Raw genomic sequence first — 26,717 nt, 5'->3', positions numbered from 1 at the left:
TGGTGTTTCTCAACCTTGGCACTTTTGACATTTGGGGCTGCGTAATTCTTTGTGGTGGGCCTGTTCTATGCATTGTGGGGTGTTTAGCAGTATCCCTGGCCTCGACCCACTAGGTTCCAACATCACATACCCCGCCCTGGCTGTGACGACCCCAAAATGTCTCCAGACATTCCCCAGTGTCCCCTGAGGGATAAAATCACCCTCAATTGAAAACCACTGCTCTAAGGAGAACTAGAATTGCTTTTTAAATATCTCTTAAATTGGTTAAGCAAACAAACAAAAAATACACCACAATTTCCTTTTGGTTTATTTTTCTTCAGTTTTATGGAAAAAATATTTTCACATTTGAGAATTTCAGCTACTTTGTACTAATCCAGTACTGGGGATAGAGATTCCACTTAAAAATGCTTTTTTGAAGTATTTTAGGCAAGATCAGTTAATTGAGCAGTGTTTCCTGGATCCTTTTTAAAGGGCTGCACAGAAAGGAATTATAGATAAAAAGATTAAATAGAATTTTGAATAGGTTTTGAGAAAAACATTACCTCAAAATGCTGGATGAAACAAAGAAATTAGGGCAATAAAGTGAATCCTGACAGGAGGGACCCCAGTTTTACCATGTGTTACCTTCTATCTCAAAAACAGTTATTTTTCCTAACATCTGGCCCGCTGCAGCTCAAACAACAGCTCACCAGAGAAGTAGGGCAAAGGCACTTTAGCAGGTGCCACGGAAGAATTGAAATAATGATAAGGTGGTTCTGTCGCCACTATCTCTTTATCGCTATAAAAATAAACCACCTTTGAAAACAGATGGGGGACAGCCATTGCTCAACTTGTCATAACTTATTACATATTTGACTGTCAATTTGTGTTTAAAAAACCAACTAGCTCCCGGGAGGGAGAGCAAATTTGAGAGAAGTCGATCACATTTCAAATCAAGCCTGTGGTAATTGCAGCTACACAGAGGCACTCCTGGCTGCTATTAAAGGAGGTGGGCAACTATCTCAAAATTGAAGGTGTTCTCACTTTTAAGAACAGAGTTGTCTTCTTATTTGAAGGTACTTACTCATCTCAAACCTGCGTTGAAAGTATATACTTTGTGCCAGCTTGATTCAGTGCTTTAACAGAGAATATCCATTAGGCAACCACCACGCTCAGCGGTCAGCATATTGCAGTGATTTATGGTGATGTCATTGGTAGCCCCAAAAGCCCAACATTTAGGAAATGGGTTGCATTCTCATCAGTTTTTTGCCTGTACCTGTCCCTTTTTAGTTTGGTCCATCCCTTAAATATGGTGTGCTATTTGGTTAGTTAAAATGGCAACTTCCACACTATTTTTTTTTTTGCGGTACGCGGGCCTCTCATTGTTGTGGCCTCTCCCGTTGCGGAGCACAGGCTCCGGATGCGCAGACTCAGCGGCCATGGCTCACAGGCCCAGCCGCTCTGCGGCATGTGGGATCTTCCCGGACCGGGGCACGAACCCATGTCCCCTGCATCGGCAGGCGGACTCTCAACCACTGCACCATCAGGGAAGCCCCCCACACTGTTTTTTAAATTATACAGTATTTTCTAGCTTCTATGTAAAGGTTAATCCACTTACACTCCTTTACCTGTTATCTATTGCTGTATAATGATACACACCAAAACTTAGTGCCTTAAAACAACAGCCATTTAGTTGTTCATTATTTTGCAAGTTGGGATGGGTTCAGTGGGGCAGTTCTCTTGCTGGTCCTGCCTGAGGTTGGCCATGTGGCTGCTGTCACGTAGAAGCTCAACTGGAGCTGACTGTTCCAAGATGGCCTCAACTTGCATGTCTGATGGGTATTTAGGGGTGTCAGCCAGGGAGCATCAGTTTCCAGACATGTGGCCCCTCCAGCAGGAGAGCCCAGATATCTTTAGATGCGGCTGCTTTCCAGGAGGACAAGCTCTTGTGAACAAGTACTTCCAAACCTCTGTTTGTATGTTTCCACGTGTCCCATTGGCCAGAGAATGTCAGACGGCTAAACACACAGTCCAGGTGGAAGGGACAATACAAAGTTATGATTTGCCGGAGGCTACTAATAGGACAGTCTTACCACCTGATAGAAAGATTATCTCTGGATTCAAGATGAGTTAGGTGAGTGGAAATCAATTTGAATATTTGAAAATACCTACCAATTGTGACTAGATGTTTCTACACTTCTCTAAATTAGTGCCCTCTAGCTCTAGGCTAAAGCAACAAAATTTACTTTCTAGAGTAAAACTATTTAATAAAATGTGTTTATTTTCTTCAATCTTTACTTTCTCCTTTTTCAGAGAACATTAGTTGTGACCACATGAAATAGCAAACTCAGAATGATGATGGCTTAAACAAGATGGGCTTTCACCTTTCTTTCATTTATTTCTCGTTCATGTAAACAAAGCCAAAGGGAGGAATTCCAAGCTTTCCTTGAAGCTCCGTGGTCATAAGAGACTCAGGGACTCATATTTTTTCTGTCTTTCTGCTCTACCTTTCTATCACGTGGCTTTTATTTGAAGGGCCACCTCGTGGTCCACAATGGCTGCTGAAGCTATAATAGTCATCACATCTGCATCCCAGGCATCAGGAAGTGAGGAGAGAGGGTGTTACAAAAGCACACACATTCTGGATGAGGTCCCTTTAAGGAACCTTCCCAGGAGTCTCACACACTTTACTTCTAATTATATCTCATTGTCTAAACCTTAGTCGGTGGCCACAGTAGCTGGCAGAGAAGCTGGGACATCTAGCATCTCACCTAGTCAGCAATGTGGCCAGCTGAAATCAGAGTTATGTTACTAAGGAAGCAAGGAAGAATGGATGCTGGGTAGCAACTCACAGTCTGAGCCACAGTCTCTTCAGTAAAGCAGGGTTCAAATCCTGGCTCATGGGGTGACTATATGGCCTTTTCAGTCTTTGTTTCCTCACCCGTACAAAGGGTTTAACAATATGACATACCTCCTGGAGTTACTGTAGGATCAAATAAGTTAGCACATGACACATGCATCACATGTTTGTATTGCTGTGTCTCTACTGCCTCCCACTTGGCTGGGGCTGGGGCCACACAGGGGAACTTCCCTGTTCCAAAAGGGAGGTGGAAGGAAGAAGAGTGAACTCTTTATAGTGGATATGCCATTTTCTTACACTGTAATCTATCACCAGACATTATAGTAACAATATTTAGTTACTGTCTTTGGGGGAAAGAATCGCCTCTACCTACAGTCAAGATCAAAGGTTGACAACTGGTGGGCCTGGGACTAAGCCTGCCATGATCTGTTTTATTTGGCTTTCTTTGTCCCACTCAGTGATCTTCTGTATTTTACATTTGAACTAGTGTCCAGCATGTAAATATTTTGACCGTTTATATGAAAATCCAAATTCCCACCTTGTCTTGAAAAATCAAAAGGTCTGGCTTCTCCAGACTTGCATTTCAGAAATGCAGTACTTACCCTGAACTAAAAGGTAGCTGCCTCTTTGGCGGACATATACCCTCTAGTTAGCCACCACCTCTCCCAACTGTATCAAAATCACTTTACTCATGTAAGTGACCGTGTGGGCACTGGGTGGACATTTGAGCTTCTCACTCCTGCCCCAGCTCCCATGACCCCACTCCGGGAATGGGGCCAGAGAGCCGCACCCTCAGGGCCAACGTGTCTGGGCTACTGTCAAAAGAGAGGCCAAAGGTCATTGGCATCTTCATCAAAACTCACATTATCAAGAACTTTTTAGGTCTAACACACAGCCTGACCACCAAATGAAAAGTGCGAGAGAGTCTTTGTGCTGGTAAATGACAATCCCTAGATAATTGGGGAACAGAGGGTCAGGCCCCCCAAAGGAGAAATGGTGACAAAGCTGAATCTCCCATCTTGGCCTTGGCCTTGGATCTAACCTGCTTTCCCCCTTCTCTCCCCACCAAAGTCAGAGTCAGAGCACCTCTTCTCTCTCCTCCGGAGTATCGGGCAGGGCTTTAAGAGTCTCCTCACCCTCAGCAGACAGCCCACCTCCTTCCCCCACCCCACCTGCTAGCAGAGTGTTTTGGAGATAAGCAGAAAGAGTTAAAGTGAATTATGAGGAGCAGCTTCTGATTGGACCCCCCCCCCTCAAATGAAGATAAAGCTGGTCTGAAATGCTAATGTAGGTCAATGGGGAAATAAGACATTATTTACGATTCATTCCATGGGTGCCTTTTCAGGAATGCATGCACTGCAGAGTGCGGGCTGCCTCTGGATACCTATCAGATTGGTTTGGTATCTTCTGTCAACTAATCTTTGACAGTTTCCATATTAATTCCTGTGTACACGGGAAACATTGACAAGATCAGAGGAAGATGAGTCATGCATGCATGTGCTCAACAGAAGTTTCTAGACTTATCTAAGGGAAGAGAGGGATTGTTTCCTTATGAGATTTTAATTAATCTCTGCTTCTATAGATCCTGGGTGTGAGTCCCAGAACTAGTATGAGTTGCAGTCCATGTGGTTGGGTCCCATGAGACATTTGGCCCATCACCATCGTCATGGCAATGAGGTCCGCCCGCCAGAAGTGAGTTGCAAATTGCAGCAGTCAATAAAAATATCAATAAAACTTACAAAAAAATTAAAAATTAAAAAAAAATTTTTAGTAAAAAGCAGTAAATAAAACTTATATCTCACACTTACATTTATCACTGCCTAGGCACTGGACTTTATATTTCTTAATTTATACATTCTCACTGGAGACATTATCACCTCCAAGAGGGAAAAAATTGGTGCTTGGTGGGACATTAAAAACATGAGATATTACAGTGGTTTGTGGTCCTCAAAGGGCCATGATAGATATCTATGGCAGGGGATGACAGGTAGGAAAAAAATATCTAAACAGACTCTTGGTGTCTTATTAGATATTAGTGATCATGAAAAAATAAAGGTTGAGAAACACTGCATTATTTCATTCAACGCCACAATAGCCGGTTAAGGGAAATGCTCTTTTGTAAGTGAAGAAGTTGAGGCTCCACAAAGTAAAGGAATTTGCCCGAGGATATCCAGATGGTTCCTGGTGTGGCAGGATTTGAAAGTAGACAGCCCACATCCTCAGCAGTGCCTCTAACACTGTTCTGCCTGCATTTGTTCACCCGGTTCTCTTCTCGCCATCAACAACTGTTAGGGGAGATCTGGGTTGTGTCCACGTGTGTGGTCAGAAAGCAGTCCCAGACTGGTTGACCAGTGGGGAGTTGCATGTCCCGGGCCACTAATGTCACAGTGGCAGCGATTTTCATGTTTGTACTCTGACAGTCGTGACCATGAGATATGTCTGTATGTGATAGCAGAACTTGGCCTATAGGGTGACACACTTATTCTGGTTTGCCCAGGTCTGTCCTGGAATGCACCCAGCCCTGGGCACACTGGCTGGTTTGTCATCCCACATCTAGAACACTGATTGGGCGTTTGGAATCAGGATGCCCAGAACCCCTTCAACCTGAAGGACTCCAACAGAAATTTAGTTTCAAATCAGTGTCAGTCCGACTAGACATACTCCACGATACTTCTGTGTCCCTCCCACCCAGCTAAACAAGTCAAGGTGCCTAGAGTCTAAGGGCTTTCCTTCTGACACGGAAATAAACACGAAGGAGTGGGTTATGCTGTGCCGGATCTGTGGCCATGTTCTCTTTTAAAAGTAACCTCTGAGGCACATCCCTGAGACAGTTTAGTCGCAGAGACAGATGTTTGGGTGGGGCTGGAATGCCCTACCTCCTCTCATGAGTTGGATGCTTTCTGATGACGTGACATTTTGTCACATCTAAGGAGCTCACTTAGTGGTGCCTGCCATCTCTGATCATATCGGTTTTTATGTTTTGCATCCCCCTGGAAAGCATACAGTTGCTTTGACTGTGCTATCGAAGTGTATTCACTGCCAAATACAGACGTGAATGTCCGTGTTCATGTCTCAATATATTATTCACTTATAGGAATATCATTTTTTAAAAAAGGAGTCTGACACTTTTGATCATGTGAAGGAAATGTTTGGGGATGAAGACAAAGAAATGTCAAGAACAGTAGAATTTTGTCAACTGTGGCACAGAGCGAGCTGTCTTTTGGAGTCTCCCACTCTTGAGGCTGGCTGACCTTACCTGGAGATTGAAAACAGCCCCTGACCTTCAGAGCTGCACTCCACTTCTCAAGGGTGTGACTATGCCTGAAATCACAAGGAAGCGGAACTTCAAACACCAGCTTCAAGGCCATGACACCAGGCGGCACATGTCTTTAATCAGAGAAACACAGCCAAGAGGAAGGGGCTACTGGCCAAGACAAAACTCTCCTAATTGTTTATCAGCCTATCACACTGGCAGCCATGTCCTTCGACAAAAGAAAATGACGGCCTGACTTGGGGCTTTCAACTAGCAGCCTGTAATTCTTTTGCTTTGGAGGGACCACTGCTAGTTCATCCAGCTCTGGGAGTGACAGAGTGATTATCATTTATGTTGACACATGGGAGAATATTGTGATGGGGAAGAAGACAGAAGTGTACTACATGGAGGACCCACACGTGTGTCTATCGTATAATTATCATTTCTCTGCCATCAGGAAGCACACATAAGCACAAGATAAGCACAGATGAGAAGCTGCTGGGCTGATGGACATAAATGAGCCCTTCTTCTCAGAGTCCAGCATGTGGGCGTGGGCAAGGTTAAGGCATAGGGGCCATCCATAGGCCATGGAACAACTGTCCTGGTGCCTACATGCTGAACATCAGCCCTGGACTTGGAATTGGTGTATGTCTGCTAAACCCAGGTCCAACAAGGACCTCTAGGGGGGGGGAAAGAGCTCAGAGGTAGTGGGGGAGCATGCCTGGTTATGAAAAATGTCCAGGCACTGCTGTCCAATCTTCTCACTAATGAGTTATCCATGACTTCCGGTCACTGTGGAATAAGGCAAAGCTATGGTGAGTTGCAAGAATGCAATTCTACCCAAAGAACATTGACAGAGGACCTATTGAGTGATAGCTACCAAGCTTATAAATATGAATAGAACACAGTCTGTGTCCCCCAAGGGCAAAATTTAGGACCATGTGACCCATCACATAAAGAAGTTCTTAAAATGAAGAGGTTCCATCAACAGAGAAGTTTAGGAAATGCTACAGATGCTGTTTTCTCTTGGAGATTCACAATATGCATTTGCTTCTTAAGGATGCTAGGAAGTTCTCCAAGGGGGAAACCTGCTGAACTGTGCTTTCTGCATATTTCCCAAATGTGTTTCTCTGATGAACCCATGGAACCAGGGTCCCTTGGAAACAATTTAGGAAATGGTGATTTAGGAGGCTTAGCCCGCCAATTGCAGAAACTGGAAGTATGAAAATCATGATCCAGGGCTTCCCTGGTGGTGCAGTGGTTGAGAGTCCGCCTGCTGATGCAGGGGACGCGGGTTCGTGCCCCAGTCCGGGAAGATCCCACATGCCGCAGGGCGGCTGTGCCCGTGAGCCATGGCCGCTGAGCCTGCGCATCCGGAGCCTGTGCTCCGCAACGGGAGAGGCCACAACAGTGAGAGGCCTGTGTACCGCAAAAAAAAAAAGAAAAAAAAAGAAAATCATGATCCAGCCCCCAGAGGAGGAGTAGGACAAGAACAGGGTGTCGGGCCCATCAGATATACCAGGACTCGGGATAGAGCCTTGATCCTAGAGGAGTACTAGAGTACCGTATGGAGAAGCAGTGGCGGCTCCAGAATGTGTGTGTGAGTGTCTGTGTGTGTGTGTGTGTGCGTGTACGCATGCGTGCATGCACACGCATGTGTATGTGTTATCATAGATTTGTGATCTCCACAGTAGAAACCCAAATCTATAAACTAAGACTGTGGACAAGGCGGGAGGGAGAAGGTAAGGCAGGGCAACTCTGAGATGATGGGCACCGGGGCTTCTGCCATAGCAGGTGCCGGTTTCTATGGACAACTTACTTCTGAGCTCCTTCGTCTGAGGTCATTGCCTGCACCTCCATGATAGGCTCAGAACTCAGGACAGAACGGTGATAAAAGGCATCCTCCTCAGAACTCTAACGTACCAGGCATGGCACCAAGTTATTTAATGTATTGTCCCATCAAGTCCTTACAGTGACCATAGAGAAAAGTGTTACTAATGTCCTAACGTTATGAGGGGGCATATGGGGAAACTGAGGTTCAAGGAGGATTGATTAACTTGCTCAAGTTCACACAGTTAGTTAAGACCTGAACCTAGATGTTACCCCAAGGTCGTTTCCTTCAATGCTGCAAACCTATTTAGATGACTTCAGCAATGCTCATTGTCTACAGAAGTGGGCCTCAGAATTAAATCCAGGTGTGTATTCACAGCAGGGTAAAGACAAAGGCAGGGCTTAAGACCAAGTTCACTTACTCCCTAACAATTCATTAAAATAAAAACATCTTCTGTGTAACCTTGGGAGTATTCCAGGATAACTTTTTATCATCCCATATTATCAAATCTGCAAAAAATAATACCAAAAAAGACATTATCAATGAATGTCCTGGTGGAAACTAAAAATTCATCACCCTGAGAGGTCTTTTTTTCCTTCCTACGAAGCCATGACAATCACAAACCATGATGGCTTCATTTTTTTATACATTCTTGCCTGTTCGTTTCTGACTTCAATTAAAGGCATATTAAATAGGGCACAAATTCCATCACTCAAGCATTCGTTAGACACTAACAAAGTGCAGGGCACCAGGTCACAGGTCCTTAGCTGAGGACTGTTTGCTGTAGGGCATCCGTGGTGTGGAGGCCTCCTTCCAGGTCTTTGCCCACATGGAGCTCACTTAGCGTGGCCCGGGGTGAGATGTGGGCCTGGAAGTCGCCTTTCATTTCTGACAGAGACCCCCAAGTGGGCCTGTTTTCCTAGACCAGGAAGGCAAACGAGTGTACCCTTGACACTAACGCTGACAGACTGGCAGCGGCTTCCTGGACCACTGGGCAGAGAAAGAACCCTGATTGCACAGTGCAGCTCAGTGAGCAGCAGCACAGGAACCAGATGGCTTGCTGACATCGTCCGAAGGCAGGGGACAAGGCAGTGGGCTGCATGTGCCGAGGATCTATTCCGACACTGTCCCTGAAGCCTGCCCTGGTGCAGTTTCACAAAGAAACAAAGAAGGGCAAAGACACACACAGAGCAGAAGATGTGTCTGGATGCATCTGGTTTAATGGCAACATTGGTGAAATTAAGTGAGACTATTTCACAGATTGATGAGATGAGCTGAGACTATTTAACAGATAGATCTTACTTTAGGATGGTCAGATCCGTTTGCCTGATCATTCGGACCTAATGGCTGATAATCTGATTCTGATTATGGGAAAAAATAAATGGGCTTTGATGGCTTGGGAAGCACTGTTATAAAAGGGAAAGGAATACCGGGATGGTGACTGAACTAGATGAACTCTGTGTTTCCTTTAAGCTTGAATATTTTCTGTATATGAGTATTCCTGCTGGGGACGATAGGTCTGCTGGTTCCATCTCTTACCCATTAGCTCACATGTTGTGGGCTCAGAGGATTCAGAATCAGAAGATGGGGCCCTACATTCACAGAAGAGTAAACCACAGTGAAAAATTAGAGTTGGGCACGTCACCCTGAGCCAAATATGGTGGCTCTCGGTTGTCAAGACCAGCAGGTAAATGTGCCAGATTCCACTCTAGACCGTGCTTCTATTGGTGTTTATAATTATGATCCCTTTAAATTAAATTTTAATCACAAAATACTACATGCTCCTTGTAAAAATGATCAAACCATTACAGATCGGCCACCATCTTCCCTCGTCCCTGCATCACCATTAATCCCAGTGCCCTCTCTCCTTTCCCAGGTTTAACCACCAAAGCCAGTGTGAAGTTCACCCTTATAGACCTTCTTCTATCCATTTATGGACATAAACTGTACCTGAAAAATATATGCATAAAGTTTGTGGAATTTTCTGTTTGCAAGTAGGTTCGTAAAAATGATGTTATACTATGGATAACATTTTCCAACTTGATATCATTCAGTTTTGGAGAGCCTTCTGTGTTAGAGCACATTATCTGTACAACCTTTTCTAAGTGCTGCATAGTATTTCACAGTGTAGGGATAACATCATTTTAGCAATTCCTCTTTTGTTGAATGGTTAGGTTCTTTCCAAATGTTTCTCGGATCCTCCGTAAACATCCCCGCCAAAACCCTTGTCGACACGTGCAAGTGTTTCTTGAGGGTAAATGCCAAGAGAGTGAATGCATTTTTTTTTTTTTGTACTAGTTGCTATCCAGTTGTCTTCCAAAGCACCTAATGCCAGTCGCCCTTCATATCAGCTGTGTGTGAGCGAGCCCTGTGTCCGACACCCTTCTCAACCTTGTTACAATCAAATAGTCCCCGTCACTCTCGTCTTTATACCATCTTCGTCTCTAAAGTGTCAGCATTGCGGCTGCGCACAGAGCATGCTCAAGTAACATCCACGCCCATTCCCTGTAACCGGAATTAACTGCAGTGCCTTTCCCTTTGAGGCGCCCCTCCTTCCCCTCGCTTACACCTACTCACCCACCTGCACCGGCAACCTTTCCTGAGCCCGTGGTTAGATGAGGCTGTTCTCATCCGTATTCACATCACCCTCTCTCAATGCGCTGTGAATGCTTTATTATTTTCAAATGCTCTCTCTCCTGCTTAGCGCCGACCTGCCGGACCCCAGGGAATGTGACTTCTTGGCACCCCTTTTTCCCGGACACCCAGCCCAGGGCCCCCCACGTGGTAGGCATTCAATAAGAGATTTTAAAGTGAAGGCCATTGTCACAGAGCCACATCCACAATGAAATGAAAGCCCGTGGAAATAAACAGCGTATCAGGAGAAGGAAAAATTAAGCTGTCAATCTGCTGAACAGGAAAGATTTCTTTATTTCAGGTCTTTTAACGTGATGGAGGAGAGAGGGAGGGCGGAAGGAAAGCTAAAACCTAACGGAGCCAGGGAAGGGTTTTGCTTTTTTAATTTGAAAAGTGATTGACGCATCACTCCACTGCCATTGCCCAGGTGCGGGGAGGGGCTCTGCCCATCGCTGTCCCCCAAGTGACCATCCCCTGCTCCTGCCCCCTCAGGAACCACGGTGATGCGGATGACAGCCTTTGACGCGGACGACCCGGCCACGGATAATGCCCTCCTGCGGTATAATATCCGTCAGCAGACGCCTGACAGGCCCTCTCCCAACATGTTCTACATCGATCCTGAGAAAGGAGACATTGTCACCGTCGTGTCACCTGCACTGCTGGACCGGGAGGTGAGCTGCAAAGCACACAACTTCTTTTTCATGAGAATTGAACATGGCTTTCACATGAGGGAAGATGTGCGGCTTCCGTCAGCGGCACTTTATGTAGCAGCGGAAATGAGATATTTACACATGGTTGGATTGGGGAGAATCTGTCAAGGGTGATGGGATGTTACGGGACCCCAGAAAACACACACTGGAAAAGCCATGTCCTTTGCGTTTATTTGCATTCATTCAACTCGATGCCTGTTTCCTCACTGACCACTTACTCTTTTCTTTTTTTTTTTAATTTTTATTGGAGTATAGTTGATTTAGTTTCAGGTGCACAGCAAAGTGAATCAGTCATACATGTACATGTTTCCACTCTTTTTCAGATTCCTTTCCCATATAGGTCATTGCAGAGTACTGAGTAGAGTTCCCTGTGCTGTACAGCAGGTCCTTATTAGTTATCTATTTTATATATAGTGGTGTGTATGTGTCACTCCCAATCTCCCAATGTATCCCTCCCCCCTGCCCTTACCCCCTGGGAACCGTACATCACCGACCACTTACTCTTGAGGCCCCAGCGACTGTGGGCTCTGCCTGCCTCACCTGTCTGCCAGGAGGGTGGGGGAGGGAGGGGGGAAGGAAAGGGGAGGGAAGTGACTGTCCCAGATCACTGACACTCTCCTCCTTGTCACAGAGTCAGGTAGCTTTGACTTACTTCTTTCTCAAACCTTCTGCTGCCTGTGCCAGTGTTTCCGCCCGAGCCTTTCTCTCCCCTCAGTCTCTGCTCTTGTCCTGCAAGGCGATCTCTATGGAACCTCACCCATCTTCCAGGTCACGTTTCACAGACAGGTGCCCCGTGGACCTCAGTCAGTCCACATGCCTGCTCTTTGGTTTGGCCCAGGGTGTTTTAAAGTTTCATATTAGTCGCCATATCCAAATATTTTGATTTCATATTTTTTTAAATTCCAATTTCCAGCCTTTCTGAAAATCAGAAATTCTGGAAATCGGGGTCCCAGTGTGGACATGTGGACGATGGGTCGGACCACTTGTGACAGTCAGGTGGAGCTGGTAGCAGCTGTCGCACTTAGGGGGGCATGTGTTCCTGGCCCACTTACATCCCCCTACATTTGTCTGGTGGCCCTGGCCTATTTCTCAAGTCCCAGGGCTACCCTGTCATCCCCCACAGGCTACCTTCCAGAGGAGAGCCTCTTGGCCCTTCACACAGCATGTCAACCCACTTGAGGATTCTCTGCCTCCATCACCCCCCCAGATCTGCCCCCATCCTGGGATCCCTTGTTCCCAGCAGGGCATCGTTCCATGGACGTGCCCCCTGGCAGTCACCCTTGACCTTCTGCAAGCACCATCTGCCGCAGGACGAGCGCTGGGTTTCCCTCACAGTCCTGTGCATTTTCCCCTCTGTGTCTTTGATTTAAAAACTCCTTGGGTGAGAAATGCCTTCTCCCCTCCTTTCTGTTTTCCTCGCTGTAGCTCTTCACAAGCTTCTGGGTTAGATGCGCCCCATCTAGGAAGCGGTGCTCCACCGCTGAGTCTTCCACAGCCTTCTTCCTCCTCCACTCTGACTGCTCTGAGCTGCAGCCCTCACATGGCATTTGTCACATGCTCCTTTACACTGTCATCTGTCTCTTTAAAGAATATCCCCTTCTGTCAGACTTCCCTGGCGGTCCAGCGGTTAAGACTTTCCCTTCCAATGCAGGGGATGCAGGTTCGAACCCTGGTCACAGAACTAAGATCCCACGTGCCGTGTGCCCCGCCCCCCGCAAAAAAAAAACCAAAAAAACACAAGAATATCCCCTTCCTCTTGGTCTAGACCTGATGCAGTAACCGCTAGTCACATGTGGTTATTTAAATTTTAATTCACATCCTTGAAATTAAAATGTAAAAATCAATTTCTTGGTCAGACCAGCCACATCTCAACTGCTCAGGAGCCCTGTGTGGCTAGTGGCCACCATACTGGCCGAGACAGAGACTGTCACCACCATCACAGAAAGTGCTAGTGGGCACCGCTGGCCTAGACAGTAAATTTCTTGAAAACAGATGTGATCGTCTGCATGTTTGTTTGCCCACTACCTACCACAATTTCAGCACTCCTAATTATAGGCTTCTTGGCATATTGGCAAGAATGAATTGGAGATGACACTAAGATTTTACATGTGAAAAGTGGGAAACAGTAGCTGGAAATGGGGAATTATTGGAAAGAGAGGAAGAGATTGAAATTTGCATTGAAACTCTGATTGTCACTTGGAAAATGTAATCGTTTCTCGTTAAAAATAGGAAGCAGAAAAAAGAACATTTTAAGTCCATTTCCTCCATTTTGTCTCTCATTCTCTTTCCAAACCTCCCTATTTTTATGACTGCCTGACTGACGTATTATCTTCTTCAGAGGCAAGTAAGAACTTTCCATTTCTCCCTTTATTCCCCTCCCAGCACGCATGTGCGAGAACACACACACGCACACACACCAGCTTTCCCATAACCTCTAGTTCTCCTGAAGGCACTTGCAAATTCTTCCTACAAGAGAAAGGTGATTTCTCCATCTCAGCTTTTCTTTCTACTGGTAGAAAATGCATTGTAAGTCTCTATTTATAAACCAAAATGATAATATAGTAGATCATTCCATTTTTAAGGTTTATTTGGGGGACAAATGTGTCTCAAGTTCATGTTCTTGTCATTTGGGTTTTTGTTAAGTAGCAATAAGTATATTACTATGGGAGTTGAATTAATAAGCCTTTTCAGCTACAATACATAAACAGCTCCAAAAAGGAAAAAAAGATCAACGCAATTTAACCAAAATTGGAAAATCAATGAAAATGAATGAAAAGTGACATGTTTCTGTGAGGGTTTCCAGAGTTCAGTGTTGACCCAGGCAACATGGCTACAATCTGAAGGAAAGAAACGTCCCTGAATTCAGGCAAGCCTTGTCTGTTTACTAGTGCTGTGCTAAGATTCTCTTGGGCAAGTTTGCTGAAAGGCTAAAACGTGACTTCAAGTTGCTTATCTTTAAAGGGCCAGAACTTGCGCGTCAGACTTCCCATGAGTATGTTCCAGTTTGCAGTGTTTTCATCTCACTGTACCTTTCCCAGGGTTCATGTCCATATGACAAGTTCCCGCAGCGGGATTATGGAATTGTTTGTTACTATTTCTGGAGACCTTCTGAGGAGGCATCCTGTGTTAGGTGTGGTTTCAGAAGTCTACTTCTGGATCATCTGGGCAGAACACTTAAAACAGATTTATGCACCATTCATTTTTAAGAAAATATTCCATTGGGACCCCTACAAACTTTGATATGATTTAAACCATTGTTAAGTGTGGTTACCATGTATTCACTGACAGTAACTCAAATGGCGTGTTTGCGCGTTGAATGGGTGTTAACAAATAGGATGGGACTCCTCCTAGAGCTGGGGGGCCCCTGAGATTTCGCAAATGGTTTGCTCCTGTCTGGCCCCCGCCTTGTGGGAGTGGAGTTTCCGGAAGTTCAAGCGTTGACCTGAGCTTGATTGATATAAAGTTTTCACTTTGATTTTCCATCTAGTACGTTCCCAAAGAGGACCCCGACAGGACCCCAAGAGGGAGGTGACAGAAGACCTCAGGGAGGTGGGAAGGCACTGTTTCTTTTGAACCTGCCCGTCCACCTTTCCTGCCTGTCACACAGTCACTCTGTACTAAAGCTTGTCATGGAGGACAGGCAAGGACGCCAGTCAGTGCTGTTTAATGCTGCCATTTTGGTCGCTGCCCTTTCTTCTTCCCAGGACGTCCTGAGCGGGGCCAGGGGAGACAGGCGCCTTCACTGCGCTGCCCCTTCCTGCGCTCTGAGGAGGAGAGGACTGTGTCAGTGTGTCCTCCCTGCATGGTCCCAGTCCTTAGCTCAGGAACATCTTTGCTGCAAGGTGAAGGGAAGGAAGGATGTCGGGGAGAGAGAGAGGCAGGCAGCGCGAAACGTATGGCCCCTCTGTGTGCTCAGGCTGCTATCTGGCCAGGTGACCTCCTTTCTTTGCCCAGGGTGTCGTTGCAGCCTCTGGACCCGATTGCAGTGCAGAGCCGGGAGCAAGACCGCCCATCTCTCACCCACCCTGGGCAATGGGAACATGCTAGAAGGCAGCTCATCCACTTCATCTTCTGAGGACCCATAACTATAACTGACCCCCTCCTCTCCCTCCTAACTATGATCAGCCTCTGCCTTGGCTCCAATTCTGTGGGCCACCAGCGTTGCCCAGCAGATGCTGTCTGTCCAGTGGGCATCTCCCTGAGATGTTCTGCCTCCACTGAGCCGTGACCTTGGGGAGAACACCAGGCCAGGTGGAAAATGATATGATCGGTGGAAGGGACAGTGGGTCAGTCCCTGCTTTCCAGTCTGTCCAAGGTTAACTACATTGTGGCTTCCCCCAAAGCGGGTGCATTTGCAGGCGCCGTGATTCAGGAGTCCTGTGGGGCAGCACAGTTGACTGCGGGCCTCCTTTGGATAGTGGACCACCTGGGAATGTGTAGCCTGGAAAAGGGGGGCTCAGAGGGAACAGGAGGGCTGTCTTCCTGTTTAAGGAGGGCTGGTCTTTGGAAAGAGAGAGTGGATTTGTTCTGCTTACTCCCCTGGAGGGGAAGAGTAGCATCAACTAGGACACTGGTTCTCAAACTTTGCTGAGGAGCTTTAGAAACCTCAATGCTGCAAACAAAGCTGGATCCGTAAAATCAGCCTCAGGGGGTGTGGGGGGCGGGGGGTGGAACACAGGCATCAGTAGTTGAAGGAAGAACCCAGGTGATTCAGATGTGCTGTGAATTGCACGGTCTTCCTGCCTTTGGAGAGCATGTTTCAGTGTTCCTACTGACTGAGGAGGTGGGATCTGGGGAAAGAATCCTGGCCCCATCATTTATCTGGCTTTTGGCCTAGGTGAGTGTATTCATCTCCTAGGACTGCTGTTATGAAGTACCACAGCTGGGTGGCTTAAAACAACAGAATTTTATTCTCTCACAGCTCTGAAGGTCAGAAGTCTGAAATCAAGGTGTCAGGGGTCCAGGCTCCTTCGGAAGTTTCTAGGGGAGAATCCTTCCTTGCCTCTTCTAGCTTCTGGTAGTTGTCAGCAGTTCTTGGCGTTGCTTGTTTTGTAGACACATCACTCCAGTCTCCAGCTCCATCTTCACATGTCCTTCTTCTGGAGCAGTGTATTTTCATGTTGTCTTCCCTCTGTGCATGCCTGTGTCCTCCTATAAGACACCAGTCATACTGGATTAGGACCCGCCCTAAAGACCTCATCGTTGCTGGATTACATCTGCAAAGACCCTGTTTCCAAATAAGGTCACATACACAGGTACTTGGGGTTAGGACTTCAACATATCTTTTGCGGGGACACACTTCAACCCATAGCAGTGAGTTATTGGACCTCTCTGTGCCTTGGTTTTCACCTATAAAATGGGAATAGCAGCACCTACCTCAAGTGGGTTGTTGGTGAGGATCAGATGTGTCAAAATATGTAAAGCACATTGTCTATTCTAAATGAACACAAGCTATCATCATTATCATTATTGATTTAGTAGTAAATTTTAAGAGTGGTTAGTCAGTTCCCTGTTGTAGGATATAGTCAGACACAGACTGCCCTTTGTAGGACATAACAGAAGGGATTCAGTTAACTAGTAAAGGTTATATCTTTAATGTCTTTTCCAACTTTGAGACTATAGTTCTTAAAGAAAACATTTATTGAATGCCTTTGGTGTGCGACTTTTCCTGTAGGATGCCGCCTGGGAGTGCCAGTTCCCCACCTGGCCAGCTGTGTAACATTGGGCAAATCATTTACCTTCTCTGAGCCCATTTCCTCATCAGTAATCACTGGTAATGACATCTGCACTACCAACTGTATCGCCTTTTCGAGATGTGCACAACCCCCTCTCCTTCTGCAGATAGCAAAGCGTTGTACAGTCATTACCATTTGTCACACTTCCTATGACTGCTGATAACTCGGGCTCCAGTTCCCATCAGATGCTGCTGAGAGCTTTACGTACTGTTTCTACCCACATGTCACAGACATAAGAAGAGTCTCCCCAGATGGTGCAGGGTATGTTCACTTTATTCTGTGAGTCATGACTCTTCATTTTTGCCAATGCTGGGCTGGGTTTTACTGCAGTTCCTTGGATTCACAGCTGAGTCGTGAGAGCAGCTGCAGTGACCATGTATTGCCCTTGCCTTATCATAAGTTCGATGTTAATAGACATCAAGTTTGACTTGGAAACTTGGTGTATTTTCCATTACGAGCTCTTCTGTTCACTTTTTCTGAAACCATTCCAGAACATACCCTTTCTAAAGAAAGAGATCTTGGATCTCTGTCCCATCTCTGTATTCCCATTGCCAAACATAGTGCCAGGTAAATAAGACACTCGGTAAAGATTTGTTGGATGGATGGACGGATGGATGGATGGATGGATGAAGGGCTGGATGGAGGGATGGGTGGATGGAGGGATAGATGGATGAACAGATAGATGGAGGGACGGATAAAGACATGAATGGAGGGATGGATGGCTTATGTTCCTTCAGTTTGTATCTATGAGTACATAGTTAACAGACTGTCTCAGAACTTACTGCAAGATCCACATCCTAGCATGGGTATATAAACAAAAGAAATGATTCTATTTTAGTTGAGAGCTTACTCTTGCCCTTGTGTAATCATCCAGCAATCTAATTTATTCACCTTATACGTACCCTGTGTGAGGAACTGCACTAGGCTCTAAGAATACCTTGGTGAATAGGGTGGTCACAAGGATCTGGGCCTCTTGCTTAAATGGGGAAATGTTTGGACAAAATAAGGACCATTCCTACTAAACGAAATCGGGTTCATTGGGGGCACTGTTTTATTCTTTTGTATAACCATACTCAACCCCTCATTCTGATAGCTCTGTCTATGTTTTTAAACTATGTCTGGCTGCACTACAAAGTAAAATCAGATAGAGGTCCCTAACATTTGATAAATGGTTTATTTAGTCGATCATCTTGGCTGCTAGACTGAAATTCATCAGCTGAAATCTGCCAGCTTTTCTGAACATAGCCAGAGCAATTTGCAACTAATCAAAGTAGCTAATGGTCAGTTTGGAGGGTTTGTTTTCTTTTTCTTGCTTGCTTTTTTCTTGCAAATGCAAACAGTCTCCAAATGAGGCCCTTAAAATGCAGTGTTAACATTTCCATTGTAAAAGTATCATTAGTCTTTTTAAGGAGTTTGAGCTGAGCACTTTTCTTTGTTTGAATTCTCCTTTATCTTTTTTTTTTAACATCTTTATTGGAGTATAATTGTTTTACAATGTTGTGGTGGGAATCATATACTAGGCATCGTGGCCTCTGCCAATATTGCTAGGATCACAGGCAACATATTTAAACTGTCAGGAAAGAATGTTTTTAAGGGTGTATTAAGGTAAATCTTGTCAAAACTTCCCCACTTGAAATGATAAGCATTCTCATTGCTTCAAGCCACATGGCCATGGCAGTGGCTTTCCTTGTCAGGTACATGTGCTGCTTACCTTTCCTTTCATCGGTTCCAGCAGGCAGCTTAATAGATATAGTGTGGTGTGTGTTTCTGTGTTTTTAAGACAGCCATGGGAAATGAAATTTTTTTTGACCTTTGCAAAGAACAGCTGTAGAAATGACTGTTGACATTCAATGAACAGCATCTCTATTTATGGACCTCAAAAGTAGGAACCAAGATTAAATTCCTTTAGATATTTGCTCCCCTGTGTCTTATAAACTGTTTTGCAGACTTCTTTTACTCCATGGAAGACTCCTTGGGTTCTAATTCTTGTGTTCTGTCTCCTTGAGCTCTGGATTTCTGGGATGGGAAAGGATGGAAAACTCCATTCGTACCTCTTCTTGGTGTTCGATTATCTAATACACGGGGTAGTGTATGTTGTACTTCCACTGGACATCTATGGTGTGAACAATTACAGCATCGATTTTTTCAGCCAGGCATTAAGTCAGGGCCATAACCCTCATAGGACCACCATACCCATTTTCCACAGGGGCAGCCAAGTTCCCGAGGGCTGACGTGACCTTCCTGGTTCACATGCTGGAAATCCATGTGAGAATTGGACTTGACCCCCAAACTTCTGCTTTGTCTACTCCCCGCAGGCTGCTGAGAGAATAGCACAGACCATATTGAGGGGAAAATCTGGATGCCTAAAGGACAACCTTATAGTTTATAAAACTTCTTCAGGGATTTCTTTGTTCTTTGCTCTGAGCCTCTTCACACGTTTGAAAAGTTTTACTCGGTTTCCCTCAGTTCTCCAATTAGAAAGGCCGTGGGGTGTAATGGCTCAGAACACAGGCCTGGGAATTTTAGAGCCCTGAGGAGGAATCCTGGCTCTGTATCTTGTTAGCTGTGTGACCTTGGACAAGTCACTTCACCTCTCTGAGCTTCAGTTTCTTCACCTCTAAAATGGTGCTTATAACGTGACCTATAGGGTAGACAGAATATGCCCCTCAAGACGTCCTCATCCTAATCCCCAGAGCCTGTGGGTATGTTAGGTTACAGGGCAAAAGGAACTTCACAGATGTGATTAAGTTAAGAATACTGAGATGCAGAGATTATCCTGGGTTTTCTATTTGGACCTGATATAATCACAAGTGTCCCTATAGGGGGGGAAGTAGGAAGGTCAGAGTCAGAGAGAGAAAGAGATATTTAAAGATGCTGTGCTACTGGCTTTGAAGATAGAGGAAGGGGTCACCATCCAAGAGATGTAGGCAGCTTCCAGAAACCGGAATAGACAAGGAAACAAGTTCAGAGAACTTCCAGAAGGAACGCAGCCCTGCCACCACCTTGATGTTACCCGGTGAGACCCACTTTGGATTTCTGATCTCCAGAACTATAAGATAATAAACCCATTTTGTCTTCAAGTCACTAAGTTATGCAAGATGTTACAGCAGCCATAGGAAACTGATACAACCTGCTTTGCATGGTTTGGAAAAGCGAAGGTGAGGACATGTGAAGTACATCAGCTTTGGCACGTAGAAAGCTCTCAACCAATAGTAGCCATTGTTACCAGTAATAAAATAATGATGAGACTTGAGGATGACACAGATGTGTTCTATCCAGGGGTGAAGTCCGCTTGGCCAGACCGTTATCAGGCCTATCAGTTAATAGCTCGGGGCCTGTCTGGAAGGTTGAGTGTCTGCCATCCAACCCAAGCAGCCCACTTGAGTCAGTGCAAGGAAATACCAGTGTTGCCTGCAGGAGGTGGCTTCCATTAGCTCTCACTAAGGGCACAGGAGAACCTGTTGCTTCTGCTTTACTTCTGTGCCTTACAGAGTCTGCACCGGAGTGTGGATTTTCCATCCTCTGGAGAGCTGTAATCACAGGTGCTGGATATATGTTATGAGACCAGCCACATCCTCATTAATTAGGCAAAGGGTAGAAGGTGAGGGCTTTCTTCATTCAGGCAAATGCTATAGTGTTGGGGTGCTAGGAGACCATGAACAATGCCCTTCCTTCTTTCTCCTCCCAAATTAGAACCCCCCAAGGAACAAGACACAGGACAACTGGAGACCAAGCCGTAGGCTCAGTTACCAATGAAGCTGAACGACAAGGAGAGCCATGAGTCTGTGGCCAAGGAAACTTGCTGATACTTTATGCTTGAATTAGAGACTTGGCCCCCCTGAGTCACAGGCAGAGTGGGACAACCAGAGGCTACACCCACCTGCGTGGAGCCCACCCAAGGAATCCTCTCCCAGGCAGAGGGGCAAAGCCTGGGGCAGAGAGAGATGGCGGGGAGGAAGAAAGAGAGACACAGAGGGAGAGCCAGCTGGGGAGATGCCACTCTCACAGCCCAGTATCTCCATCCACTTCCCTGGGGTGGAGTGAGGGCAGGAGGATGCAGCAGAACAGCCTTGGCCCATAAGCTACCTTCGTGCAAGATAGGAAGAGGGACCTGTTCCTCTCAATGGACGCAGGGCATAGGGGAGGGGCCCAGAGTGTCCACCAGCTCAAGTCCTTCCACAGAGAAACCAGAGGATGGAAAAATGGAGCATGGCCCTTGGTTCTTCTCTTCCAAGGGCTCTCTGGGCGGGAGGATTTTAGAGGGGTTTCTTGAACCCAGCACAGAGCAGATTTCCTGTTAAAGAGACAGAAAAGGGTGGACACCATCAAAAAGCACTCAGCATACCGAATGTCCCCACAGGCAGAGGGGGACAGTGAAGGCTTTGCTGGCCACTTCTTTTTCTGTGCAGGGTAGAAAATGGAGCGGGACGTTTATGACCTGGACTCGGCGTTTTCCGCTCTGGCAAGATGGGAGCCAGCCCTGGAGCTGGGTCCACCCTGAGTAACTGGCTGGTGTGGCTTTGGGCCAGATATAACAGCTTCATCCTCTCCACCAGACACCCAGCCAGAGCTCAGCACGACCAGCAGCTGGTGTTAGAGCAGATAACGAGATTACCTGGCCTCCCAGGGTGACCAGCGCAGCCGCTTCAAAGAATGTCCTTCTTAAATAACATTTGTTTATAGTGGTTTTTTTAAAATAGGGAATATATTCATACAAGCCAACAGTTAGTGTCCTGCCAAATAAGTCCCATGGTGACATGTGAATGTAGTTATTATAAAGAAAAATCAGCCTCAAATAAAGCATCAAAATTTCCAACTTTAAGATCTCCCTTCTCTGTAAAACATCCCTGTAATTTTTCCTAGAGGCAGGGCCCTAATCTGAGGTCTGTGGATAGAATCTAGGAGGGTGCATGAACGTGAATGAGAAAAATACTTCATATTTATTTTCATTAACTACTAGCTACAATTTGTACCTTTTTCCTTTGGGAGCGTAGGTAAACCAGTACAGTGCTGGCTGTTTCGGCAACTCTTGATAACCAAAGTCACAGATATTTTCATATCCCATCACAGTGGATGGAGATATATCCAAAAAATTTCCCCTGCAATTTTTCTTTACTTCTTTGAAATTAATGTAATAATTAGATTTAACACTCAGTCTTGTTACTGATGATTTGATAAAGAAGCACATGTACCATCGAGTTATTTTCCTTATATTTTGATAACTGTGTTTAAATATAATTGTCTTCCTTTGTTATCCTATGCATTTATTTTATGTGTTTAAAAACATATTCTGAGAAGGTGTCCACAAGCTTCATAAGGACCCTGAAGGTGTCCATGGCACAAAATGTCTAAGACTCCAGCGTGGAGGAACTGAGTGGAAGCTACATCTCCCTTGTTTAACGCTCCCTCTTCCCTCTGGGAGAGCCCACGTGTGTTGGGTTCATTCTCCTGCCCTCCATCTCACTGAACAGAGACATTCTTGATGGCCACTCTGTGCCTTCCTTGTGACTGGCTGTCACAGAGCTCAAGCATAATGGGTCCCTAGGGATGCTTTGTTAAGTGACCTATCAGTGATTCTCTGAATTGATAGAAAAGGAAACTTATCAGATTGTAAATTTTAAACCTCGGGCTTGTGTGGCCCCCAAATGAATCCATTGATTCAGTTCAACAGTTGGTTCTAGGGAAGGAATAACATCCTGGATGTTAGTTTGGCATGGTACTTTGCTTGGTTGGCAGATCTCGTAGCCAAGGAGAGAGGTAGCCGTGGTCTACACAGTTAAAAGTGAAATATAGCTTTAAGTTCATATGCCCACTCTGAAGGCTATCAGTGGCTTTCTGGAGTGCTGTGTTGGGAAGGATTCTGAGTCACATTTGGTTTCTCCAGTAGTTGATTAGTAATGTCTTCCCTGAGAGAGGAAGGTAGGAGTGGAGACGCTCTTGCCATGTCATTTGTCATCTGTGACATGGACGGATAGAAGAGGAAAACATGGGGTTATTGAATCTTTGATCGAGGTGGTCAGTGTTCATTGAGTTCATCTCCTCTCCAGCAAACTCTCCAGCATACTGGCATGACAGAAATAAATAAGTCATAGATACAGACTTTGAGATGCTCGGCCAAATTCGTGTCTCAAATACAACAAGAGTTATGATACAGTACCTACCTGCTTACTGCTACAGCACAGGGCCATGCCAAGAGCAAGGAAGAAGGAATTCTATGACCGCTTGAAGAAGATGAGAGCTATCCTGCTGGATAGCTCCCAGTATTCCCCTCCCCCAGTATTCAAATTTTGATCATCCAAACAACATCTTCCAGACTACTGCCTTCTACATTCAGAAGCAACACAATGATTCTCTGTCTGAGCATGGGTGCCGAGAGGATCTGACAACAACAGTGCCTCCAGAAAAGAGAAATACTACTTGAGCGAGATGATAGTATCTAGAAAAATGCCGTCTGTACCAGGGACCTGCTTGACTGTTGGCCCTACTTGGTTCTAAATAACAGGTCAAGGGAAAACTTTTAGCCACCAGCCTTCCATTTATCAATCTTATGGGTTTGTCTGTAGTGGAGGGGAGCCAGGATGTAGAGACATGGGGGGGAAGGGAAAGAAGAAAGGAGAGGGTGAGCATAGTCACCCAACTGTGGCACCATCTCTGTCTTCGCCTCTTACTCTCATGCAAAGAGGAGAAAACATGATTCCCTGATCCCAACCTCTGACCTTAGACTTGAACTTAGTTGTCCCTGTCTCTGGGGAAATTTAAGTCAAATACATTTGAAGCCAATGGTATTTTCAAAGCAGTCTTCATTAGAAAGACTAAGTCCTTTAAAGGGGTTTAGAAGCAGTATTAACTAGTTCATACTCTTAATCCCATTCTTAACAGTAGAATAGTGATATTTGGTTGCTTCTTTGGAAGGGAATTAGAGAACAAAAAAAAAAAATTGTTTTTCCAAAGACAACTGGAATGCTTAACTGAGCTAGACTGTTGGTATCTAAAGCCACCCTGCCTCTTGGCATAGCTCTCTGAATTGCCTAATCCTGTTTAATGGTGCATGCTCAAACATCCTTGTTTTTAAATAAAAATTGACCAAGAGTCTTATCACTTAATTTAAAAATAACTTTTGCTTAGTAAATGTAGAGTCTTCTGAATCAGAGCAATAATTTCCTTCTAGTGTCCCTGGTTCAACAACTTACTCACTGGGGCTCTGAAGGGGAGAGTGAGGAGATGGAATGGAAAATTGGGGATAAACCGTGCATCCCCCACCCCTGCTAATGCAATATGGTGGTGGCATCGACCCTCTGACTCATGGGTTAGATAACATGGCAGTGCCCTACGCTCACCACTCCCAATGGGCTGTCATCCCTGCAGCTGTCAGCCTGGAGACTTCCTCTTCCCATGGGAGTGTGCTCACTCTTCTGGGGGAGTTCATGCTCAAGGAGCAGCCATCAACCCTTGAGAGACAAGAGTTATGGATGATAAATATCCCCTCCTCACCCTTTGAGTAGGACAGCTCTGAGACGTGTTCTACCCAGTCTCCTGATAACCCCGCAGGATTGAACCCCAACTGCCCACAGTGATAACCTGCTCATTACCGCCCCATATATTGGGTTTTTTCTCATTTTCTGTCTCACTTCTCCTATTCACTCACTTGTGCTTCTTGGGATCACCTCCTGAATAAGCTGTTTGCACCCAAATCTTTGTCTTAGGGTCTGCTTCTGGGAGAACAAAATGAAATCAGAGAGCCAGCTAGATCCATCCTTCCCTTCTGGTCTCTATGTTTAAGATGTCATGCAACAGATACAGGTGCCACGTAGGACTGAGGTGTGTCGACTGAAGAAAAACGCACAACCTAGAAGTAGAGAGTTAATGTTTTATTTGGCAGACATTCTTAGGACTTCAAGCCTGGGAGACAGGACTCTCAGATAGCTCTGAGGGACTGCTCTGAAGAGGTGGGGCGGGGTGGGGGGAGCCAGGATATACAGGAGTTTTTGCAGCAAAGACCAGGTAGTCAGAACATCAAAAGATGATTGTTAATTAAAGAAAACCAGACATCTCAAGTTAATAAAATTAGTGCTTTTCTATGTATGGGAAGATGCAGAGTCTGGGCTCATTGAAATCATTCCTTTGATACGCACCTCAGCTATCTGGACCAGGATCCTCTGTGTTCTCATCCTGAGTCTCCTCAGGGTGCACTGTCTTGTCGGGGTGGCTGCAGCAGTTGACTGCTAGATGGCTGGCATCCTGTTTCCATCCCGAGTTCCCGCAGGGCTCACCTTCGGGGGGCGGCTGTAATGTGGTGGCTTGGTGGCTGCAACATCCTTTGTTTACTGATATGGCAGGCAGCATTCCTGGTTCACAGGTATGAAGACCCTACTGATGTGTGTGCATTTGTACTTTGCTATGCTGCTAATGGGTGCATGGAGTTACGGGCTATGCAAAAGTGTATATATGTGAACATAGCTGTGTGCACAGGTGGGTGTACACTTGTCTGTGTGGGATGTGTGTAGCGTGCACACATCGCAAAAACCCTCTGTCCTCCCTTCTGTGACCCCTACTGGAAGCTGAGATTCCAGAACCCCTCCACGCAACCCTCTTCTCCTCCACCCCTCAGGGCCTTCCTTCTCCGAAGGCCTTCATCCTCCTAGCCTGGGGTTTCAAAGATGTGAGAGCTGATGCCCACCTGCAAGGTGCTCACACAGTGTAGCAGGGAGACAGGCGTGGAGATGATTGTTTATAGCACAGTGATATGCAGGACCAGGGACATGCATGGCCAGAGAAGTAGCTTTGTCTCAGAGGACTGGGGAAGATGGCCACGAATGGCATGACTTGATCTGGGGGTTCAGAGCAGCGATCTGCACACTTTATCTATGGGAGGCAACATGGTAAATATTTTAGGCTTTCTGGGCAATATGGTCTCTGTTGCAATTACTCAACTTTGCCATTGTAGCACAAAAGTAGCTACAGACAGCACAGCATAAACAGATGAGCATGGCTGTGTTCCAGTAAAACTTTATTGACAAAAGCAAGCGGTGTGCCACATTTGGCCCATGGGCCATAGTTTGCTGACTCCTGACTTAGACAGTAAGAAGAAGGTTTCTGCGAAGAGAGGGAGGAAGACTGTTACTGGCAGAGGGAAGAAAACATAAAGGCAAAGAGTAAGACATCAGAGGAAGTGAAACAAGTTATCAAAGAGTCCTTATTTGGCAATAAAGAGTCATACTAATAATAGAACTAACTTTTATTGAAGATTCAGTATGAGCCAGTCATTGGGCTGAATACTTTCCATGAATTCTCATTTCATTCTTACACTCTCTGAGTTTGGGGGACTGTTATTTTCTTCATGATACACACGAGGATGCTAAGCTCGAAGGTTGGTAACTTCCCCAGGATCACGCAGCTGGTAGGTGGCAAGGTGACAGGAACCTGGTCAGAATAATGGAAGCCTGGTATGATTCTGTGGGCATGTCTCCTTCATGTCTATCATTAACTCAACTTTAAAGGATTTTTTAATATGTTTTTGCTTCGTTTTACAGTGGGATTGGATTTGTCAGCTCAGTCCAGTAAGCCCTCTGAACGGATGGCTGAGATGTGGCTGACGGGTTTCTCCTGGGGCTATTTTGTGGGAAAGAAAAGAAAAATAGTGAGATACTTAAATTCTTCAAGGATATTGGTTTCGAATAGATAAAGTGGAGAACACTTTTTATTCATATTAGAGGTG

The 26,717-nt window shown here is 45.6% G+C and overlaps 1 protein-coding gene across 1 annotated transcript in view; it reads left to right on the top strand.

Annotated features, from left to right (window-relative positions):
• CDH13 (cadherin 13) overlaps positions 1-26,717 on the top strand; it is a 1,012,715-nt gene that overhangs the window by 766,033 nt on the left and 219,965 nt on the right. Inside the window, exon 7 of the mRNA XM_027119160.1 lies at positions 11,050-11,228. Coding sequence (XP_026974961.1) covers positions 11,050-11,228 — 179 coding nt within the window. The remainder of the gene's footprint in view (positions 1-11,049; positions 11,229-26,717) is intronic.

This window comes from Aethalodelphis obliquidens, unplaced genomic scaffold (genome assembly GCF_003676395.1).
Source record: "Aethalodelphis obliquidens isolate GAN/ISIS:26980383/991018 unplaced genomic scaffold, ASM367639v1 scaffold20, whole genome shotgun sequence".
In the NCBI taxonomy this organism is placed as follows: Eukaryota; Metazoa; Chordata; class Mammalia; order Artiodactyla; family Delphinidae; genus Aethalodelphis; species Aethalodelphis obliquidens.
This window is presented reverse-complemented; position numbering and strand designations above follow the sequence as displayed.